At 36.9% G+C, this 23,261-nt stretch overlaps 1 protein-coding gene across 1 annotated transcript; it reads left to right on the top strand.

Annotated features, from left to right (window-relative positions):
• The first annotated feature begins 371 nt into the window (after positions 1-371).
• HSD17B3 (hydroxysteroid 17-beta dehydrogenase 3) lies at positions 372-22,285 on the top strand. Its single transcript, XM_088157011.1, is given in 9 exon segments — positions 372-2,344; positions 4,484-4,529; positions 10,985-11,046; positions 16,262-16,375; positions 16,847-16,914; positions 17,651-17,688; positions 20,820-20,901; positions 21,845-21,925; positions 21,961-22,285. Coding segments are annotated over 9 exon segments (801 nt in total). The 5' UTR covers positions 372-2,190; the 3' UTR covers positions 22,117-22,285.
• The last annotated feature ends 976 nt before the right edge of the window (positions 22,286-23,261 follow it).

A 23,261-nucleotide genomic window follows, 5' to 3' on the forward strand; every position in this document is an offset into this window, starting at 1 on the left:
TTCCAGTTATTGAGCCTTAACTCTGCCATGCAACAACGTATTGGAAGGTTTTCATTAATTATGAAATTAGTATGAGTGCCATTTGATTGCAGTACTGGTGAACACACAAAGGCACCTGCTAAATAAGGTGTAGTTCTCTTAAAGGAACACCTAACATATGCATATAATTCATTAATATTTTGCTGTACCTTTTATAAATAAAAATATACAGATTACTGTTTTAACAGGTGTTTTGTTTGGGTTGTTTTTGGGGGGTTTGTATACATATAATTGTCTCAAGCACACGAATAACACAGATATTTGCTTTTTATATGATCAACTGCTATAGTGTACTTAAAGTAGTTTCTTTAGTTCATTCTATACCACAGTGGAAGTGATTTTATTTAATTTCTTGTTTATAGTATAGTGCTTCAGACTTAGATTTTTCCTCCTGAAATACAAACCTGATAATCATAGTCTTTATGACAGTGTTAATCAGAATAATTTAAAAAATAAATCTAGGAATAACAAGAAATAGGTATTATCTAGAACTACTTGCAACTGCTAGTGTATTTTGACAAAGAAGCTCAGCTTCAGTCACTTACTGTTTTCCTCTGTATCTCAGATAGTGTTGATTCCAGTAAAATTGCTGATTAAAATTCTGGAAATATGGTCTCAACCAGGCACAACTATCATGTTAGAATTTAGGAAATTGCATGGCTGTTTCATTCAGAACGTCAATAATTGTGTCTTTCAGTTAATAAGATAGGAACTTAAAACTGATTCTTTTAGGATACAGCTGCTTACTTTTCTACAGATTTCATATTAATAAACTTAAGGTTTTAAATATGACATTAATACCATTACAGGTGTCAGGGTATATTTACAACGAAACATGTAAAGAAAAATAATTACTGGACCAGAAAACAATATTGTCCTGTGCATTGACCTGTTCATGCTCTAAATTTTGTTGGGATTTTTTTAGCAGTGACTTGGCTGTAGTGAAGTGAGATTAAGTGAGAAAATGTAGTCACCCAGGGAACTTTCTACCCATTCACTGTGTAAAGTTCTTGCAGTGATTCCTGTGGAAGTCGGAGAGGCAAAAAAACCTACCTCAGAAAAAAAAAACTTAGACTGGGCTCAATGAAGAGTTCTTCACATTCTTAAGAATTTATTCATTTTCTTCTCATTATCTTGGCCTAATTTATTCATATTGGGCCCATGAAGCTCTGTAGACCTATCTGAGACTCACGACCAGCCACAGAAAAAGAAAAGGGAAACAGAACATGGAAGTCCAGAAGAGAAGAATGACAGCTGTGGAAGATTGTGTTTTGATTCCATTCATCAAATAGAAGAGATTCTTTTCAATTTGGGGGCGTTAATTTAAAACAGGTATTCACCATTATTTTTATATGTAGGAAACAGTGAAACCTCTTCAAGTTTAAAGTATTCCTTGAATTGTGAGTGATTCTTTGGGTTATTCACAATTGATTGTAAATACTTTTGTAAATGTAATATTCAAACCTTATTTATTTGACTGGACTTACTTGTAAGGTATTTTCTCTGAGAAGAAAATTAAGACAGATTTAGTGTGAGGAAATTGGGTTGTTGTTAAGCTAAGATAGTAATGATTTTTTATCTTCTTCCTACATATAAGGTAGTGTTACCTTCCTTGTGGAAGATGTTGTCTTTACTTGTAAAGCATCTGCACAATAGTGAATTTCTGTCTGAAGGTGTCAGTAATGTAACATGATAAATCTTCTTTTCTGGTGTCAGTATGAATTTGTCCCAGAAATGTCTGGGCTACAATTTAACTCTTCACTGTAAGTAGTAGTGTTGAACTCTGTTCAGAGTATTCTTTTTCAAAAGTTTGGTTTAGACCCATCCCCGGTCCCTATGAATGTAAATAATGACAATAAAATCCGTTTTTTGGTTTTGTGTAGTTTCCAGAAAAGGAGTGAAAACTTTCAGTTGAAGCCAACATCAGAAATCATTGTTTAGTTTGGATTTTCTCAATAGTTTACAAATGTGGGTGTAATGTAGTGATGTTATTCTAATCTAAATCCTGGATATTTCCTGGAAAAATGAAATCATGTGACTTGATTAATCCTCTCGCTTCTCTGCCAAGGCTCAGGGACTAACAGTGTGCTGGAAAGAGGCATTTTCCATGCAGAGTGTCTGATTCATACAAGCTCATTACCTTTGCTCGCCATGGAAGTGTTCCAGCATCAGCTACTCAGTCTTGTTGGGAGTCTGATCTGTTTCTGTACTCTGGTAAAATGCATCAAATATATGCAAGACCTTTTCCCATATATCTGGAATTCTTTACCTTAGGCTTTCTTTTGTTCAATGAGAGAATGGGCAGGTAAAGGAAACTGCTTCAGCTTCTACTTGTAATTGAGTATTGGATTGCTACTTTACTAATCAAGAATAGTTTTCCTTGCATTTCTTTACCCTGTTTCTTCAAATGAAATACAGTTTCTGATATGTATGGCTTTCTTGGTTCCTTTTTCTTTTCTCCTAAAGCTTTGGGTTTATGAGCCTGTAGGTTTTGTGTACTTGGGGAGAATAGAAAACTAGTCAAACTGATAACAGCTCACACCCTGGTGTGTAAATGTGAATTCTCTTCCTTATTGCTACTTCTGATGTTTTCTTTCTGCTGCAGATGCTTTTATTTTAATAGCATTGCCCAGATCCTCAATTTCCTGGTATGTAAAGCTGTTAGTTTATGTCTAACATATGTTCTCCTGTTTTCAAAGCAACTTTCCTTGTTCCTGTTGATGTTGCTCTAGTGCGTTCCTTTTCGAAATTGCTGACCTATCCTTAATGATACCATTAATGAACTGAATTTACTTTAGTCTAAAATCTTCAAAGGCTGCAAGTTGGCAGGTTTTTTTAAGATAGTATGCATTTTTGTAAAATAACGCGAAGTTTAACAAGTACCTTTTTCTTCCTATTGATCATTGACGTTTTTCTTAAGCTTGTTAGAGGATCATGAATAAAGCAGGAATGAACAGGTGCTGTGTTCCTGAGTTCCTTGGCTGTCAATGTTGCTGATGGCAGCTTGTTGTTAAGAAATTACCTGAACAGTAGACTTGTGCTTGTTTCCTTTTTCCTGCATTAGATTTGATGGGACTAAATATATAAAATTATTAAATATATAAAATACATCTATTAAATATATCATTAACGATTAAATATGTGTTTAATAACCGTATCTCATAGCGGATTAAGAAATTAAATCCATTCCTGTGTAGAGGACCTGCCTGAATAGGAGATACTTCTAAGGCAGTGCATAGGCCTCATTTTGATTTAAGTGAGGACTTCATTTTCTGTGTATGAGATGAGGAACAGCATGTGGAACTTTCAGTGTAAAATCTTTCTTTCCACATAAGGTTGGAATACTTGTTTCCTTCAATGGACCTTTATACTCTGTTTTTATAAACAAAGTCTTCTGGCCCCAGTAAAAGTCATAAGGCTCAGATAATTTGCAGTGTCATGTGGCACATGAAATTCTGAAAATCATTAAAATTAAAGTTGGCATGTGGAAGTTTGTTTCTCAACAGACTCTTCGCTCTTCATCTACAGGTCTATTAGGAAACAAAATATCCAGCGCTTCTTCACTGGATCTCATTTCCCTCTGAAATGAGAGAGTAATTGCTCTTCTGTTGGCAACACCTAACCATTCAAAAATACCTTGCTTTCTGTGTCTCTGGCAGCACAGAAGCCCTTAATCCACATTTTTGTATATTGACTAATTTTTCATTTGCTGTAAAACTTATCAGGTTTACCTTGGAACTGCTTTGGTGCTTTGCTACTTTATTTCTTCTGTATTTCTAAGATGTTAAGGATTTTTCTTTCTATAGTTCCTCTTTAGTATTTATACACATAGTGTTTAAGGTTCAGTGTACTTTACAAACGCCAGCACTTGTTTATTTTCACAGTAAGATTAAATCCAAAAGTAAACAGTAAAACAGTAAAAAAAGTAAACAGTAGTGCAGCTCTGAAGGAGGAGCATTTTATAGGTAGTGGCAAGTTTGATGTGATCTTTCCTTACAGACAGAAATCTTGTGTGAGAAATTGTATCAATTTCAATTACCAGTTAGTCTTTATCTCCTACCATTCTGCCACCAGCATATAAATTCAAAGCTTGGAAAACAGGACTTGTGAAAATACATATATGGAAGAAAATTCTGCCAAGCTCTTTGGCAATTGACTTGTTGCTCCTTGACATTGCTGAAAATGGGAGTAATAACTACCTCCTGTACCACATGGGCTACCCTGAGGAGAGATCTGCTTTGAAGACAGCAAGTGCTGAATGAACTAAGAGATGCATAGGTCACAAGGAAAAAAATGTAAAAGATTGATTCTATTCTTCAGTGGAGAAATTTAGGTTGTATTGTTCAAGAAAAGCCTATGATGAAGATTAAACAATTCAGAGAGAAGAAGCTAAACCAAATGTAGAGCTCCAAATGTAATCTGTATCATTTTTTGCTTTCTCCAGTGATCACAGGAGCAGGAGATGAGATTGGAAAAGCATATTCCTCCAGGTAAAATAGATTACCTACACTTCATTTTATCTTAACAAAATGACAATTGCAATCCCTCCATCAGTGTCTTCAAATTAGTAAAATTATTCTAGAATTCAAAGCTGCTGTCACAAAAAAGTCCTAATCTTTCTCTCCTGTATAACCAGAATAGCATTAATCAGATTCTGAAAGGAAACCAGTTCTGCATTTCAGAGAAAATCATCCAGGCTTCAGTGGTCTTATCAAACTGGGGAGCTAAAGTGATTCAAAAGAAGGCCTATTGTCTGTCCAGAGAAAGAAGTCTCCTAAATTGTCCCTTTTCTTCCTGTTTCACAGCTAATCTGCAATGGGCTGGTCCAGTATTAACCCACAAAATTTCATTTTCTAGCTGTTACACTTGCAGACACATTTTGAAAGTTCTGTCCAATAAGGGATAAGGTTGTACAAATTAATATAAACTACAAGTTATGGAAAGTATAAGGTGTCCTAATGGTTTAATTCAGAATCAGGAGCTCTGGGAGGCTGCAGGAAGAAGAGGATCTCTGTGCTGTCCCTGTAGCCACTGCTGTGCAGAGTCCCTACAGCAGTACCTTTCTATTCACCCATGGTAGTCAGCACTGAGGACAGGATGGCCTTGTAGTGTTGTACCAGCCTTGCTATTACTGATTGTGACTGAACAGTACATTTTCTCCTAAACTGGCTCCATTTGTAGAAGCTAAACAGCAATGAATCATAAGTTCCTGTCTTCAGGGCTGAGGTGAGCCGGGCGACAAAGGACATCCTGCAACATGCAAGAATTTAGATATGATGCCTTCTGCTCACAGATTGTAAAATGTATTTCACAGGAAGAGAAAAAAAAATTTTATTGATTTACAGGATTTTTGTACTAGTCTTTTCCTTATGCATTGTTTAAACACCTACATACATTATGGCTTCCATTACTGGGAGTGGCAATAGTCACTACTTTTGAAACAACATTGACTGTAGGAAGCTCAAGGACCAATACCGGGTATTAGAGTTTAACATTTGTTGTAGTTGTGAAAAAAATCCCATGGGAGAAAATGGAAAATGCTTCCTCCTGGCTACTCACTGAGTTGCAGAATTAACAAGTAAATGGGAAGAGTCTGATGAATACATAGGTCAGGGTGAATGAGATAGGATAAAGACAAGGAGAGTAGGCATCAAAAATGCCTAAACATCATTATCATGTCTCTGGGTGAAGTCTTCTGTTTATGCAGCTTGCTGAACTAATTTTCTGTGTGAGCACCTGGTGATATTTTATCCATGCTGCAGAACGTGTGAATGTCTAGATTGGAGCCTCTGTCATTGTTCTGCTTCGTTTGTGTTGCATGGGTTATGCAAGAGTAAATCTCATTAAATGGCCAGCCGTGGAGGGACCAGAAACCATTTCTGAAGCAGAGACCCTCTCTAAGTCCCTGGAAAGGGCCCCATGGAAGACGATACCTTAAAGATAAGAAATTGTTTGCTTAGAGTGACTAATACCAAGAAGCATCTCGCCCCCCTTGTAGACCCCTGTGTTATCTTTCTGTAATATTAGTGGTTCACTTTCCTCTTAGATAATTGGTCCCTTTTCCCCTAAAGTCTTTTGTAGATTGGTTAGTTATAGAATTCCTTTGTTTATTGGTGCAAAATTTAAAACCCTTAAACCCTATAAAGGACCCCTTAGAGACCCCACCCAGTTGGATTTGCTAGACTGGACCTCCTTCATAGAAGAAATAAACTCTATGGAACCATCCAGTCTGCATTTCTCCATCTCTTCCTCTGTTGGCTCAAAAGGCACGTTGTGAGCCTGAATCCTATCCAGGCAAGGCTTGCAAAATTGCCTTGTTGCCAAGAACTGCCTGGGCAGTTTCAGGGTCTCATGGAGGCTCCCTTCACCAGCAACAGGCAGCTATAACATATGAATGGCTGCATTATGCCATAAGAAAGAGTAAACTCGCTACTGCCCTTTTTTCTTTTAAACTTGGCTGGAGCTGGATAGATTTTGTGGAACGTTTGTTCATTATTTTTGGCATGTGTGGGATGACTGAGAGTCATCTTTCTCCATGCTGAGATGTACCATCCTCTCCAGGTGGTCTCTTTGATTGAAGCTGTGCTCAGCTACTGCTCTGTGGGACAGATCCCAAGCCCACACCACATGAGTTCATAGCTTGGCACATCATCTTGCTGGCTGTAATAGGAGCACGCACTTGTGTGTAGCTTGTGGATAAATAAATCTGATCCTGCTGTTTGAATGTTTGTGTGCCTTCAGAGTTTCTGGCTCAGAACTGCTGTCTTGCTGCTTGGATGTCAGGGTACGAAATTCTCTGATGTTCTTCAGGTGTAGGTTCCTCTGGGGTTATGTGCTGATGTGAAGGCAAGCCTTGTTTGATTGACACAGTCTTCTAGAGTATTCGATCTGATGTTAAGTGCTGAATTTCTTTCTGATGTTCTGAGCTCAGGCATCGGCTGATAATGAGTTCAAAACTAATTTAAGGATTCCACACGTAGTAGCGTGTGCTAAGGGATTCTGAGGAGAGCAGGTTTTGTGTTTTGGAAGGCTAGTGGTATGTGGTTTCCTGTGTTCAATTTTATGTGGAAATCCCAGTAGGTGGTTTGTTGGGTAAAACTCAGCAGACTGAGGTCCAGAGAGAGATTACAGTATAAACAGGTTCCATATTCTTGTTTCCAACGTTTATGCCTAGATACAGGATTCTGCAAAGTCTCTTAAGCTCAAAAGCTGCCGGGGGTGTGTGAAGAACCTGGCAGCCATGAGGTCTCAAAACACTGCTGTGTTGATGCCAGGACACAGACCTTTAGTTTCACAATCTTGTACTGAGAGACAAGCACGCATGTAACTAGAGCTTACCCTCTTCTGAATTAATATCTGGGCTTCCCTAAAGGCTCTACATGTATTTTGAGTAGATGAATTATTTTGAATGACTGGCCTTCTTGAGGGTGAAGACCCTGGCCTTTTAACTGACTGTTGTGATGTCAGAGTACTGGAATTTTGGATCTACTTTGCATATGTATACTTGAAAAGCCAGGCTTCTGTTACACTTGGTCCATGGCTGATAGGGTTTAAACTCACCACACGTACAAGAAGAAACAAAAGCAAGTCATTTGTGAGTCTGCTGCTGGTTTGTCACATCTCTACCCAAGGATTAGCATTTCAGATACAGATGTAGTCTTGTTTATTCTGTTTTTATGGTGTAGTAACTACAGATTGCTTTATCGTCTGTTACTGACATAGCCCCTCAGACATATTGGGTTTATGGACAAGGCTGTGGCATGCTCTGAGATTTATGGTTTGGCTCCTTCACACTTCTCATGTGATGTCAGGGTATAAGCAGGGTGTGTTTTGGCTCATATGGTTGCCATTCTTGCTACTGTTAATAGTTCATCACTCTCTTGTAAGTCAGGACAGTGCTTGTGCTCAATTAGTGTTTCAGCAGACCATTTCGAGACAGGCTTCATTAAACTGAGATTCATTCATTTCCTAATTTATTAGCTCCTCGAATCTTAAATATTTGTTTCTTGTCCTGAAATTCTGTGTAGTATTACCTGCAGTATAGCACCTGTTAAATATGATCTGAGTTTTCCTGCTCTGGTTGCAAAGTATTCTCTTTTCTCCACTTGATCTTGGATTTATTCCTGGAAATACTAGTATTCCTGGAAATACTACTATTCTACTTGCATTGCACAGAGCACACAGAGCTAGCAGAAAAATTGCAAGATCATCCTGCCCTGTCGTCTGAGTTCTGGCCTGCTGGACCAAGAACAGGGTTGAAATATTTGAATAATACTTAGAATGAATGAGTCTTTGATTCATAGGGACCCTACAGTTCTGAATCCCAGCTAAAGAAAAACAAAAGGTGAAACACAGATCATATCAGTGCAGTCCTAGACAAGAGAGAATAATCTCTTTTCTAGGAAGCAGAAAATTACTGTAGACAACTACAGATTCCACAAAACATTATTAAGGATTTTAAATTATTACATCTAATGACCCATGCCAGATATAACAAATTGGTCAAGGTAAATGTAGCAGTCACACGCATAGCTTGAATTTAAAACATATCTTGCCTTTCATGAAGCTTTATTATTTAAAAAATCAATTCAGACTGAGCTGTAAAAACATGCTAGAAAATACACAGGGCATTAATACTCATTTAATGTAGGTTTAAAATTTTTGAGATTTCAGAGTGCTGATTCTGCTTGATTTTTTTTTAATCATTAGCCCTATTTCTAAATGCTTAGTTGCCATGATTTGTTACGGCTGAAGTTGGTAATAATCTTACATTTAGGCAGACTGAGTCTCGGGAGCATTTTATGCCTTTGCCACTGGGAGTCAGGATTTCCTAACATATGCAGCTTCCCATTACACAATGCTGGGAGCCAGTGCTTATTCTTTACTGTGAATGGAAACACCATTCAAAGCCTTTTTATATTAGGAATTTTTTTTTTTTTTTTGTGCTAAAGACATCAACACTAAAAGTTACCATCATTTGAATTAATAGGCCAGATTTAACTTTTCCTGCAGGTGGCCAGGGAATTCTAAGCACAATTCTTTTTGTTTGTTTTGAGGGTCTGTTTGTATCTCATGGTAATTACAATGTCCTACAAAACCTATTTCTGGAAAGGATGCACATTTTCTTGTGGGTGAGGAAGCAAAAGATGTTAGTCAGGTGTATGGCCTCCTTTGACTTGAGAAATGCCTTATCCTTCTGGTTAGCCTGCTGCACAGCAGCAAGAGAGGTTCCTCTCACCTCTTTTATAAGATTTCCCTAAACATGTGCTTTCAGGTGAAATACAATGCAACCTTAGCAGTTAGAATCCTTTTATAATCCTTTTATAATTAGAGCTTTTTAAAATTTTGTGTATTTCATGGCTGGTAATTGGTTTTGGGTCCGAAGATGCAAAAACTTTAAACAATCCCTATCCAAACGCTCCCAAATGACAGAAAGAAGCAAGTTATCCTGGAAACAGAGACCATATCTCTGATTGAAAATGCCTTCCGTCACACTCCTTACAGACAAAGGAAAATTACCAATATGTAAGCAATTACAGTTCTCTACGTGAGCACTTCAAGTAAAGTACTTAAAACAGACTTTTGACACTCCAAAGCACCCAAGTTTGTGCAGGTGTCTTTGGATCCCTGATCAATTATGTTAGAGGATCTCCAAGAAACAGAATTGTGAGAAAGGCTGAAAATGCAAATGTTTGTAGCTGATGCAGGGCATCATCCCCTGTACTCTTGATGCAGAAAGTTTTTGAACAAAGGTTATTTCTTAACATTCTCTGCATTGTTTCCTGAGAACCCAACGGGACAAACTGTTTCCTCAAATAGTTTTAAGAAGAAAGTATTGCAGGGAGTCTGCTCTAGAAATGAATGGATCTTCAGTGGGTAACTGCCTTTGGCAGTTATTTCTTCTTCTAAGCAAATCTGAAGGTTTTTTCAGATGACATTAGCTTTATGTTTTGTGATAGCTAATTTAGCTCTCTTTCTCCTTTCTCTCATGGCATTTTTCTAGTTTTAGTTTTATCTTTATTATACAGTCAGTTCAGCTGACACTTGTTAATAACTTCATTTCAAAAACTGGGGCCATGATCCTTTCCCAGACTTTGCCTAAAAATTTGATGGGAATGGGAAGCCTCAGGAAAACAGGAGAAAACCATTCTCTATTTGTTCTGCACTTGTTCTGTACATGGGGATGCCGAACTGGCGGTAAATGGATCTTTATGTTAAATAGTGTTTGCAGCTATAGAATCCCAGCTATTGCCAGCATCTTTGTGGATGTACATTTTTGTGATTCTATTTTGAGTATTTGTGTATATAATTCACCTTTTTTTTTATTTATTTATATTTTTTCTTTTAAATTTGCAACTAATTAAAAAATTAGGAAAAAGCAGTTAAAATTTATCCGTCTAACCAGCACCAGATTTAATTTATTCTAAATAAAAATTGATAAAGTCCAAATATTTTCTAGGTGTCAGGCCTTCAATTCAATAGGCTTAATGTACTTCCTCAAGAAAAAAAATTATGATTGAAGGTAATGCTGTAAAATTACTAGAAAGACAGCAACAGGACCAGGCTCCCAAACCCAAATAAAAATAAAAATGTGTTTCTAAGAAATTTCATGTGTTTTTTCAGTCCCCGAAGACTTTAATTAATTTGAAGTTGGCTCAAATTATTTTTTTTTAATATTATTAGGATTTGATTGTTGTCCAGTATATTTTTCTTATAAAACTCCAAGATTATACAGTGAAGGAAATATTTTGGAAGTCTCTAGAAGACTCACAATTTTTGGCCTGGTTTTAACATCTCTTATTTATCCATTAGGCAACTGACAGGTGAATGAAAACCATTTTAAAAATTCATTATTGCTGGTTTTGCAAAACTGTAAAAATTGGAAAGATTCTTGTCACCTTACTGTTTCCTAACAACTTTATATTCCTCTCTTGTACCTGGCAAGAGATAGATTAACTTTAGTGATGATAGGGAGAACTTTTGAAAAACTGAATTTGGCAAGTGTTTGTCTCAATCTCATCCTCCCAGGCTGGCTTTGCAGGGATCTGCAAGTCTTTTCCCTTGGTATCCAGCACAGCAGGCTCTGGATATTACTACCGCTATACCTCAAAGTATTGCTCCAATGCTAAAAACTTTTTTATATTACTGTGTCTCTTGAGCCCTTCTAGACATGGATCACTCTAAAAATATACGCTTTGTTTCAAAGAGTGTAATGGGCTAAAAAAAAGAATGTGTGCTCTTTGCTGTCTTTATCTGCCCTTAAAAATCTGTCAATACAGATAAATAAGTTACCTTTAAAGTAGTTCTTAGAATTGAGCAGAGGAGGACTAAAAACAAAATCAAAGTACCAGGTTTGTTTTGGGTTGATTGGTTGGTTGGTTTTTTAAGACTTTCAAATTACATTTGGCTCTTGATGAAACAGTTAAATAGAGTGCCTTTAGAATTAATGTTCCCTTTCTTTTCTTCAAAGGAAATTAGCCATTAATCCTGGTGAATGTCTTGTATAAATACTTTAAGACTGACAGTTAGAATTTATTTAGGAGTCAAATGAGTTTTTTATCCTCCATTAACTTTACAGATTGCTATAATGAAAATCATTCTTTCCACCATCTCTTTTTCTATACATGGCTTATATCCAGCAGATTCCTTGATTTACATATTTTAAAGTATGTGTCACCCCAAGACTATATCTATACAAGTTGGAAAGACTTGTCTTTAAGAAGACTTAGCAGCTGAGTCCAACAGATGTCAGGTCCCAGATACTTACCTAAGAGAGCAGTATGTGTATTAGGGATGTGGCAGACTTGGGTGAAAATATCAGCAAATTTTCAACCTGCAGCTGTCAAAATCATGGAATGGACCCAGAAACTTTCTATCCAGTATGTTCTATTCTATTCTCCCTTTTTTTTTTTTTTTTTTTTTTTTTTTTTTTTTTTTTTTTTTTTGTGGGGCTGGATAGACTCGTTTTCTCTTGGAAAAAGGGGTATCTGATGAGGAAAGCTGTAAATTCCTCCACACTCCACACTGATTACAAGGTCACCCATTGGACTCCTTCCTAACTGAGACCACACTGCACTGCACCGTGTAGCAGCATTTAATGAAGGCCTTGCCTGTCCTGCAAACACTCCTACACTTTCTGCACACACCCGCAGCTTTTCACTTCTTCACTGGCAGCTTCAAGCCTCACTGAGGAGCAGCAGTGTTATCCATGTAATCCAAGGTGTGGGGAGGTGTGTGGTGTGACCCCAGGAGCCAGGCTACACTGATGATGTTTAGACACTCTTCCACCTGGCTGTGGGCATAGCCTTTCCCACAGCTTGCTCAAATTGCTGGCAAATCCCAGTGAGGTCTTTCAAATGTTTTCAGCACATTTTGGATGAGGTCCAGAGTCATCTGTTATTTACTGTCTCAGATCGGAAATTAGTTTCTTAAAAACAAATAGATGGCACAAACAAAAGGAAAAGAGAGAAAAATACAGCAATGAAAAGCATAGAGTATCTGATGTGGAGGAACTAAAATCAGCAGGGAGCTCTGGACAAATTACTCGTTTCCTTTTTTGTCTTTCAATATCTATGCCATACTTTCTTTGCAGTCCATTGGACAGTATGTTGAAAAGACTTGCTCCATTTTCAAAATGATTGTATTATTTGCTTAATTATACTGCCACATCTGTTTGGATACTGAGTGCTATAAATTAAAAGAGTCTAAACTGTGAATAATTACAGACATCTCAATGTTTGGCTTTCCATGTTCTGTGGGCCACAGGTGTGCCTGACAACAGCACTGAGAACTGGAGCTGGCTTAAATCCACAGTAAGAAAAACATTTCTCTAAAGACACGCTGGAATTGAAAACCAGATTTCCATTCATTCAGACTAGAAAGCTCTTTTAAAATGAGATAGAAAAATACCAGAGTAGGTGTTACAGAGGGCAGACAGAATCACTACCGCAGGTATACTGCTCATTTAACACATTTAGTACTATGGTTATGAAACATTGATCAAACCACTATACCAGAGGATTAGAATTCTTTTTTCAATGGAAAATAAGGTGTGTGATCCTCAGATACAATAAAAATACAGCTTTAGCACTTTAGATTAGCAGAGCACACAGTTAATGAATTTGGATTTGGTGATGCAGGAAGCTATACAGAAATTATGCCTGCTAATATAAAATAAAGTCGTGAAGTAAAAAAGGAACCCACACAGCCCAGGACAAAATATACCTTGCTCCCTCAAAGACCTGTGAAGATGCGAATTCATTCAGCTGTCCTCCCTGCTATAGGCTCAGTTTCCATTCTGCTCTGCTGTGTCCTCTGCTTCTCATCCTGCCTGCTCCAAGAAATAACCAGGTAACACAGTGAATTTGCTGACTAGCATAAATCAATTCATTTTGCACATCCTTTCTGCATTCTAGAAGACTGTTAATAATGTCTGTTGTGTCTGTCTTGCTTATACCTAAAGGTAAACTCCTCAATTTGCTCTCCTACCTTCAAATTTCCACTGAATATGAACACCATCTTAGACTTAGTGCTTCTCTCTTTATATTCAAATGTTGCTGCAGTACTTCAAGAAGGTTTTTCTTCAAAGATCAGTTCTTGTGCCACTTGGGCATTCATTTTGCTACCGTGATTTTCAGAACATCTTCATAACTCTCTGAACTATCTGAATAGGAGGGGAGCGATTCTGGAATGCTGTATATCATAAACAACTTCATGCTTCATTCTGATTTATTATCTTTTTGGTAAATTTCGAAAAGCAGCACATTATCCTATCTGACAAGTAGATTCCCAAGTGGTCTGAGGTCAGAACGACTTAGATGTGAGAGTCTTAGTGATACATCTTACAAGACATTGAATTCACCTACTTGGTTCCAGTTTTAATTTTCCTTAAATTATTTTTTACTTCATTATTTAAAAAAAAACCAAACCAACCAAACAAAAAAAATCCGAAAAAAAAGGACAATAACCTGTCCTGGTGTTTGAAAAGCTAGGTTTTTTGCTTCCAGGGCACTTTGGACTTCTAAAAAGAAAGGTTATGGCATGTATCTTCAAAGACTGTCATAAATCCTTGTCACAGAGAGGGAGAGACGGAAGAAATGTTGGAAACTGGTTTTTGGCTCTGTCTTTTTGCAGAATTGTTATAATTTTCTGAAGAGCTATCCCTGGATAATTCATCTGTCAGCGTGAGAGTTCTATTGTTTTTCAATATATTGGTTTATTCTCAAAAGAGACAGAGGAAAGCCATCTGGAGTACTTGTTTGTTGGCTGGCAGTGATGTTTGCAGCCGTACAGTTCTGTACAGACAAGGAGTTGCAGAGAAAGTCCAAATGGCTTGTTTGATCCCCATTTTTATGTTGCTCTAGTTTTGGCTGCCCTTCTCGTTGCCCACGAGAAAGATGGCCACAACGTCACTACACTTTTTAAGACCATCTCATTTTGTTTATAGAGCTCTTCAATCAGAAGGTCACTGTAGGTGTCTGCTCCAGCTGTTGCTCTGTTCTTTCCCACTCACTGCATTTACACTCACAATGTCCTTTTATTTATAGTTTCACCATTCGCCCAGCCTGGGACCATGACGGGGTCATTTGCCACTAGAGTTGCTTTTATAGGTTGAAGGTTCAAAGGATGTTTTGTCCCTTTCATACACAGAACTGCAGCTTAGAAAGAGGGCAAGAAAAAGGGCACTCCTTCCTCCTTTCTTCTGTCATGGAGACAGATGTCCTCTAAAACTGCAGGCAAGATGCAACCCACATTTCAGATCTGCAGTCAGTGTGCCTGCTGTTTCCTCAAACTGCATTACTTGAGTAGTGTAAGGTGGTCAAGATTTGCAGTTTGCAAAGAGCTTAGAGGGGCAAAGAGGAACAACTGGAAGGGAGAATCCTCTGGCAGAAGTTCTGATTTGTTGCAAATTGGCCTGCTGGACTCAAAGCCAGCTTTCTGCATCCTTGCTCTCCTGCAGGAGCTGGCACAAGGCCCCTTCTTAGCAAAGGAGCACGATGGATAAGACAAAATTTCTGAGTAATAATTCAGTAAGTCTGATTCCTATTCAAGGCACTGCTTTCTGTCTTCTGTATGATAAAATCAGAATATAAACCAACAAGAGACATTTTCCCGAAAGTTGTATGCACTTTTTGCCATGTGTATGCACCTGAATTCCTGCCACTTGCAGAGAGCCTGCAATCTGATATTCTATTGACATTTCCAGGCTTTGCCTGTCACTTTTTCAGCAAACTTCATCTGGATTTCAGGTTACTCATAAAACTTGAAAGCAGGTTTAGTAGCAAAAATTTACAATGTGAACATCTAGTTAGAGGGCCTCTTTAAAGGAGACCCTTGCCTTTAAAAATGAGTAAATAGGACTTTCTACTTCTTTTCCTCATGAAATTACATTGAAAATATGAACAGCAATAAATCAACTGCTGAGAAAAATGGCAATGTACAGCTGGGCTCCCCTCCCACATAGAAATGACATTGGAAAAATCGCACACATTTCCCTTTCCCTTCTAATTGACCTTGTAAAATTTAAGCTATAGCCTCCTTAAAATGCCTTTTAGTGCAGCAAAATGCCAAGAAAGGTTCAGATTATGAGAGTGCAAATGTCAAAACAGGCAAGGAATTTTTAAAAAATAATGTAGAAAATGCTGTGTCCCATACATGCTTGTTTACCCCTCCTCTTGTATAAAAAGATAAGTTCCACTTGTTAACTTGCTTAACTTATCCATCAAAGTTCTTTTAAACTGTTCTGCAAAGCTGTGCTTGTGTAGGGGATCTGGCATTCACATTCATTTGTCTAACATATACTGTCAGTGTCATCTATAAATATTATGATAGCAAAGGGAAGAAGTCCTGTGTGGCTTATTTCTGTATTTGTGTTGTTTTACCTTACTGAAGGACTAAACGTTGCTTAGCTCTTGTAAGAAAATTTCTATTGATTTCAGAGCGTAAATTCATCCTATATTTGCCAGGCCATTTGCCTGAAAACAACAGGGTAGAGTGAGAGTGTTAAGCTTGTGCTGTATTATTTCTTAGAGCAAGAAGGCTGAAATAATTGCTTGCTATATGATGGATGTTACTTAGCAAGATATCTGGTTGTTTCTCTCATTGTTTATTACAAAGAGAGTAGTAGTAGTAGTAGTTTTTCAGTAGATGCAAACAGGTTTTCTTGGCTGGTTGGTCTTTGGTTTTGGGTTTGGTTGGTCTTTGGTTTTGGGTTTTTCTTTAGTTACAGAGCAGGCCACAGATCAAAACGTGAAGGTTATACAAGCTAATTTCCCTAAAAGTTCAGTGTAGGAGAACATTGAAAAAGATATGAAAGACTTGGATACTGGTGTTCTGGGTCAGTCATTAAAGTCTATTAATTGACAAGTATTTTATGGCTGTAGTGTATTAAACAGACCATTGTATAAATGATGTGTTGTAACAGCTTGTTAACCAATGCTTAAAGCCAAGTATATATATTGAGTCTGTGGCTCATTATCTGGTGTGACTCACGAAGCAACAGTGAAAAGATGCGGTTTTGGAAGGGTTTTTTTATTTTTGCAGAAAGTAATCTTTTTAAAAGTGAAAGAAATGAAACAACAGCAACAATACTCAAACAACTTTAACAACAGTCTGTTTTTCTGTTCCCCAGAGTCAGCACCCATCAGTATCAGTGACTTCAGTGAGAACAAGAGTTGATGATAAATAGTGATTCTCTTCACATGCAGCTCACAACCTCCTGGGGCTTCAGGAGATGCAACTTGTTTAACTAGATGAACTATGCACTTTGTCTAGATTTGATTCTTAACATTGCATTTTCCCTGACTAGTTAACAATGTTGGAATGCTTCACAATCCTCTTCCATGCTGTTTCCTTAATAGGTAAACCATAGTGGAGGTAGAATTATTCTGTGAATTTCACCTTCTAATATAACAATGAGGAAATGTAATTCATTGAACAAGGCATAGATTTTGCCCCTGCTACAATCAAGTATTGACTGTTCAGTTGGGTTGGAAAGAAACTGGGCCTGAAGAAGCATATTTTGATTTGGTTTCAATGCTTGGAAGAGCTTGAAAGAGAAAAAGAATGGTAGATTTCAGCTAAACTGCAGGAAGCATCCAGCAATAGAGTGGAAAGCTGACCTGGTTGTAGCAGGGATTAGCAGACCCCCTGACTCCCTGCTAGCTTGTAGTGTAATGGGGTCCAGTCCATTCACAGCCACAGCTGAAAATACTGGGTTCTTGTTAGTATTATTAAAACTTACTTCCTTTGGAACACGTTATTTTGTATGTGGAAATAAACGAACAAACTAAATTAAAAACAAAACAAAATATGAAAAAACCAAAAACCTCATTTAAACACTGTTTACTTTGTGGGGGAATTAATTTACAGAGGTTGAATAGGGTGACAGGATTAAGGATGTGATCAAGTTCTCCATTGCCTCATTGTAATTTACCCCTGTATCACTTGCAATGAAAACCCGGAATTTCTAAGTGTGTATCTTGCTAGGACCTCTCTCAGGATTCTTTCAACTTTTACATCATCATCTCTTCCAAATCAGAGAATCTCAGGCAGGCTGCTTCCCTCAAACTCTGACTTAAGGACGAATTTACTGTTTCCTTGCTTCCTGCAGGACCTTGTCAACTGCAGTATTATTTCTGTTCCAGGTAGGTATGTGAAACATTCCCATCTGTTCTGGGGCTGTAATGTACTTCATTGGAAAAAAAATCAGTCCCACATTACAGTGATCAACTAGATTTGTGTGTATTATCATTTAATTCATCAAGAGACAGTGATTTTCAGCTGGAATGTTGGTGTTAGTTTAAGGAACCCACCTGTTTTTATTGCCTGTGAAATATTTTGATCAGAACTGACTGGAAAATTTTAAACACAATTTCTCAGTTGAAACACGTCCTTGCAGTACAGTTGAAACAGCTAAAAATTTTGCTGATCATTTTTGTTTGGGTGTGCAGGAAGATTTGCTTCAGAATTAGTTTTCAAGACAGGTAAATCTGCAGTTTGAATTTCAGCACTGTACTTGCATCTTTTGTCACAATTCTCTTTTATCAAAATGTTTTTGTATCAATGCAGGACAGAAACTCCAGGAACTGTCTCCTAATTTTGTATTGTTACCCCTCAGTGCTAATTTTGGTTGGGACACTTCCCTTCAAGAGCTTTTAGCATTTCATGCTTTTCAACTCTGATTAAGACCTGTATTGCTCTTCTGTTTGTAAGCAGCATGTTAACATGAACATGAGCAGAAGATTTCCACCTTGGCTTTCATTCTTTTCATGTCTTTCTAAAAGTGACATGAAATTAACAGCAGATGTTTGTTTTTCTCTGGCTTTCAAAATTTACCAATCAAATTTGTACTCATGCTTAATTATTGAAGATGATATATCATGTAATACCAATCAATGGAAGAAAATTCCGTAAGTAGCTTTGTGACATTTCTGCTCCTAGGATTTATTCTATTAATATGTGAAAAGAACAGAAATATCTGCAATATCTGAATCATATATATATATATATATATATATATATATATATATATATATATATGCCATTTTGTACCCTCTCTGGATACCAATGCTTTTTCTTTTTGTCATTTCCCACTTTACATATGTCCCAGAATCAACCTCTTTTGATTTTGCAGTGCTTGGGCATTGCTTTCCCCACTGCTACAACCATATCCTTTTCAGTCTTTCCCAAATATTCACTTTCCTCCAAATTACAGAGAAGGAAGTATTCTCCTAACCAGCATTCCTCATGGTTATGTCCAAATAATCCTTAAATCTTTTTGGATTTTCCTTTCCCCTCCCTCTCTGGATTCCTGCTAAGATCCTGTTCACCATTCCTTGCAGTGTAATGCCTGAGGTCCGGGTATCTTGGCTCCCACAGGTGTCAGTGGGATTTTCAGCTCTGCAAAAGAAGGACCGTTTCCCATGTTTATTTGGAAGTTCCTCTTCACCCAAGCTGATGGGACTGACCCATGTTGTCAGGCTTTGTGAACCCCACACTGGTCCTACTATCCTCTTGAGCATAATGACAAAATTAAAAAAAAAATCAGGAAATAACAAGTATTCAATTAAACTCCACCATTAATCTGCACTACTTTTCACTATTGCCCTCTACAAGTTAGATCATACTGCTGTCCTGACACAATTCATAGTGTAAGTATGACTTCTCCTTGATACTTAGGCTTGCTATCAATAATACCCTTCAAAAGCACAAAGAAAAGCTGATTTCTTACCTGAAAAAATGCATTTAATTTGACTTTAAAAATCAGATGCATGATTAAGTCTATTGCAAAAATAAGAATGAAAAAATAATAAAATAATTGGCACCAAAAATGATCTTAAAGCTCTTTCTAGAAGCAGAAAAAATGACATAATTTTCTGCAATTTCTGATCCAGCTACAGGCAGAAGTGAAAGCAAAAAAAGAACACAGAGTCTACCTTTTCCTTGCAGTTATGATTCTGTGTTGGAGAATGATGAAATTCAGAAACTGTAGAAAAGCTTTGGATAAACATAAGATTCTCACTGCTTAGAAGGCTAACCTGTGATTTCTATTCAGATTATTTTCAGGCCATGAGCACTTCTCAAATATTTTCCAAAGTGTTGAATGTGCCATATTTTAGCTATTTGAGCTGTATATATATGGCTTGATCAAGTGAAAATACTTGTTATTAAAATAAAATCAGTACAAACATGCTATCAGGAAGATGGGGAACAGAAATAATTCTTAAAATACTTGTCTTATAGATGAAAAAAATTTGAAACAGATGCAACTAAGGTATTTTTTTCTATAATTTTGAATTGCTTTTAGCTTCTACCTTCAGTGTCTTTAGTGGCAGGCTTTTTCATGATGAACTTCTGGACAGTCTATCAATCAGCAAGGTATCTTCTAGTGCTGTTAGTGTTGTATGATTATATGTATAGGAACTCCCACAAATTGTCAGTAAATTACAGAAGAGAGCAGAAAACAGCACATATATCGGCCCCTGGTTTAAAATGTGTGGCAGAAATAGAATAGGATGTGATGGGCCTAATCAAGGAAGAAACAATGTTTGAATATATTACCTGTTCTTCTAAGAGTGGTAGTTGGGCTTGGAATATTGCTTTTCGAGCTCTGGAAATATCTGTATTACCAATCAGAGATATTAATTCATCTCTGTAATTAAAGATCCCTGTTCTCCTTTTAATACCATGTGTATTTTAGACATGAGGTCCCTAAACTGAAAGTTAGGCTCTTTGGAAGGATTTTCTAGAAAACATTGCTAAATACTGCATTTTAGAGGCCAGAACCTGCTTTTAGTTTGGCTAAAAAAACCCAACCCTCTTACTGTTTAATTTTAATTTCATTTTGTTTTGTTTTTTCCTTGTTGTTACAAAATGCATCGGGTTTTAATGATGTGTACAGGGAGCTGTGAACGGGGAAGCTAAAGCAACAGATTCATTGAGCAGGAAAAAAAATGTGCTGGCTAAAGAGCAAAGGGGATCTGCCAATTACTTAGGAGAATAAAAACTGTCCTCCAGTGACAGACTTTTTTCTCTCTTAGATGTACAATTGCATATACAATGTTCCCATGGTTCTGATTGCAGTTAAATTTCACTTATGACATTACTCCTGGCTGGTTTAGACCAAACTAAACTCTAAAAAGGAAATATTTTGAAAGCATAATAAACAGTATAATAAAAGAGCTGTGCCTTCTGGGAAAAAAATTTTTCTGCTCATGCAGCCTTTTACTATAATCCTGTAAAGTGTAAACAGAATGCAACCGTTTAAAATTAAATTTCAGTCAGAAGGGTCTAATTCTGGATCTGTCCTCTGGTTAGAGTACTTTTCCTTGTCCATTATATACAATGTACTCAACTAGTAAGGTAATCTTTCACACTACTTTATTGAGACATCCCCATTAAGTGTTTATCAAAGCATTGTATCAGTATAACAAATGATCAGTATATAAAAAGCATTGCTCCATTGAAATAATGAAGTAATGTAAATTAGCACTAGCTGAGAATTAAGAATCAGCAAAACTGTGTAAATGAAATCCAGCTCAGCATATGTCTGATCCCTGGAATATTTTTGTCTTTGATTAAATGTGTTATACCGGTGTTCATAATCTCTCTTCATTCTGGGAAGTGATGAATTTTACTAGGCTCACTTATCTAGTTTATTTAAAACTTACAAAAATGCTAGGTTTTGCTTATGGAACCAAGAATAAAATTTCTAGTAACTGAGTGGCAAGTTGGCTAACTTCATAGATTTCACCTTAAATTTTTTCTCTGAATTTGAATCCATGAACTTACAAAAGTATGGAATGAATGATTTTCAGTAAAACTCCAAAAGCAACTTGATCAGCTCAGGTTTCTTTCAAATAAAAAATTCTAATGATACCCTCTTGAACATAGTTAAAGTTTAGATTGGTTAAAAAAAACCAAAGAGCTATCCTTGGTACGAAAGTATAGCTTTCATTTTCCTTTTCCTCTTCTTACATAAATCCCTCATTGCTCAGAATTTGAACTTCATTCAAACCAGAGAGTTTTAGATCCTTAAAAATGTTTACTTAACATTATTTCAAAATAATATGGTACATTGGTAGGATTATGTTGTCTTGTTGTCTTTTTTTATTCTCAGATATCTTTTAACTTTGGGGTTTCTTTTGTTTTGGCTTGGTTTTTGTTTTGGTTAGTTTGTTTGTAACTCTTCCTTTTTAATCCCCTGAATGGAAATTATTTTGCTTGTCAGCATTATATCATGCAACATCATGATAGGGTTGGTGTTAGAATTTTAGGACTGTCAAATGATGGGTTTGAAAAACAGTCTTTTTTGTGCTCTAATCCATTGCAAATATCTGTTAAAATATGTCAGATGCTGTGGGATTCTGCAGAGTGCCTTATGGAAGTATTAGATGGAATTACACTGTTGTTTTATTTTAGGTAGTGATTCCTTATGGTGTTTCTGCTCCAATGACAATGTACCAAAACCCTGGTATTACTACAAAGATAACAGAAGAGTTTGTTACTGAATCACTGGAGTGTGTCACCTTTGGAGTTGAGTTTTTTGGATGTTTCACCCATGAGACATCTGATTGAATCTGGTTGTGTGTAAATTACTTCCAAAGTCTTCAGCCAAGGCTGTCTGGGCTCAGCCTGGTTTTTTCACTCCTTTCATAGACCTTGAACATGAAACAAGAAAGAGACAATGGGTTGTTAAAGCTAATATGGCACCAGTAAAATATGAGGATAGGAGTACACAAGTGAAATGTAGTGGTAACAGCATAGTATGGTTTTCTCTCTGCTTATGAGCCTTGAGCTGAGCTCAGTTTGATGTCTGGTTAGTCTTTATCCTCTCTCCAGCTGCCTGTTTTCATGACCTTGCTAAGGAATTTTCCAAGACCTCTACTCCTTCACAAAAATTGGCCAGCAATTTCAAAAGTTATTAGTGGGGGAGAGGAAGGACATAAAACCAGAATATACTATCAGAGACATCATTTCCATGGATACCATGCTAACAAAATAGAGTAAATATTTATACACAGCAGCTGTTAATGATGTCCATTAAATGCAAGTATAAGAAAGGGAACAGATTTGCTGAAAGCAGAGGAATTAACATTTTCCTCTAAGAGAAATGTAATTACTGAAAGCCTGAAGTAAAAGCTTTTGTGGGCCTTATATAGGCTCTAAGAAATTTATATTACCATTTTAACATCATCTTGAAGGTCACAAATAATTATGCTTATTTGATATTTATGAATAAAACAATATGCTTTTATTTCCATATTTTATTTCTTGTTCACATTCTATTTTCATGCTTTCATTGAGTGTTTTGTGTCTTGGGTTTCTTTGGAACAGCCAAGGAAATTTGCAAGAGCGAAAAAGAAATTTGTCAGAATGTAAAGTACACACTGGGCTTTGGGAAGTCTGCAATGATTAAAAAAATTTATTTCTTTCTGGAGCCCATGAATATTGCAGAGCTCTGCAATATCCAGTATTAGGATGTAAGAGGCAGCAACATAGGAAAAAGATGCACAGTAATTCTACACAGCTGAATGAATCCAGAAGACAGATGTTTTGACTGGATGCCTGTGAAATCAAATCAGGTGCTATTAAAAGGTATTTCGAGGACAATGCAATCACCAGGCATAGTTGTTGTAGATTGATAAAGGGAAAGTCTTGCCTAATTAATTTGATACCCATCTAGAATAAGGCTATTTTCCTAGTGGATGAAAGGAAGGTGG

Source organism: Sturnus vulgaris, chromosome Z, assembly GCF_052056855.1.
Source record: "Sturnus vulgaris isolate bStuVul1 chromosome Z, bStuVul1.hap1, whole genome shotgun sequence".
NCBI lineage: Eukaryota > Metazoa > Chordata > Aves > Passeriformes > Sturnidae > Sturnus > Sturnus vulgaris.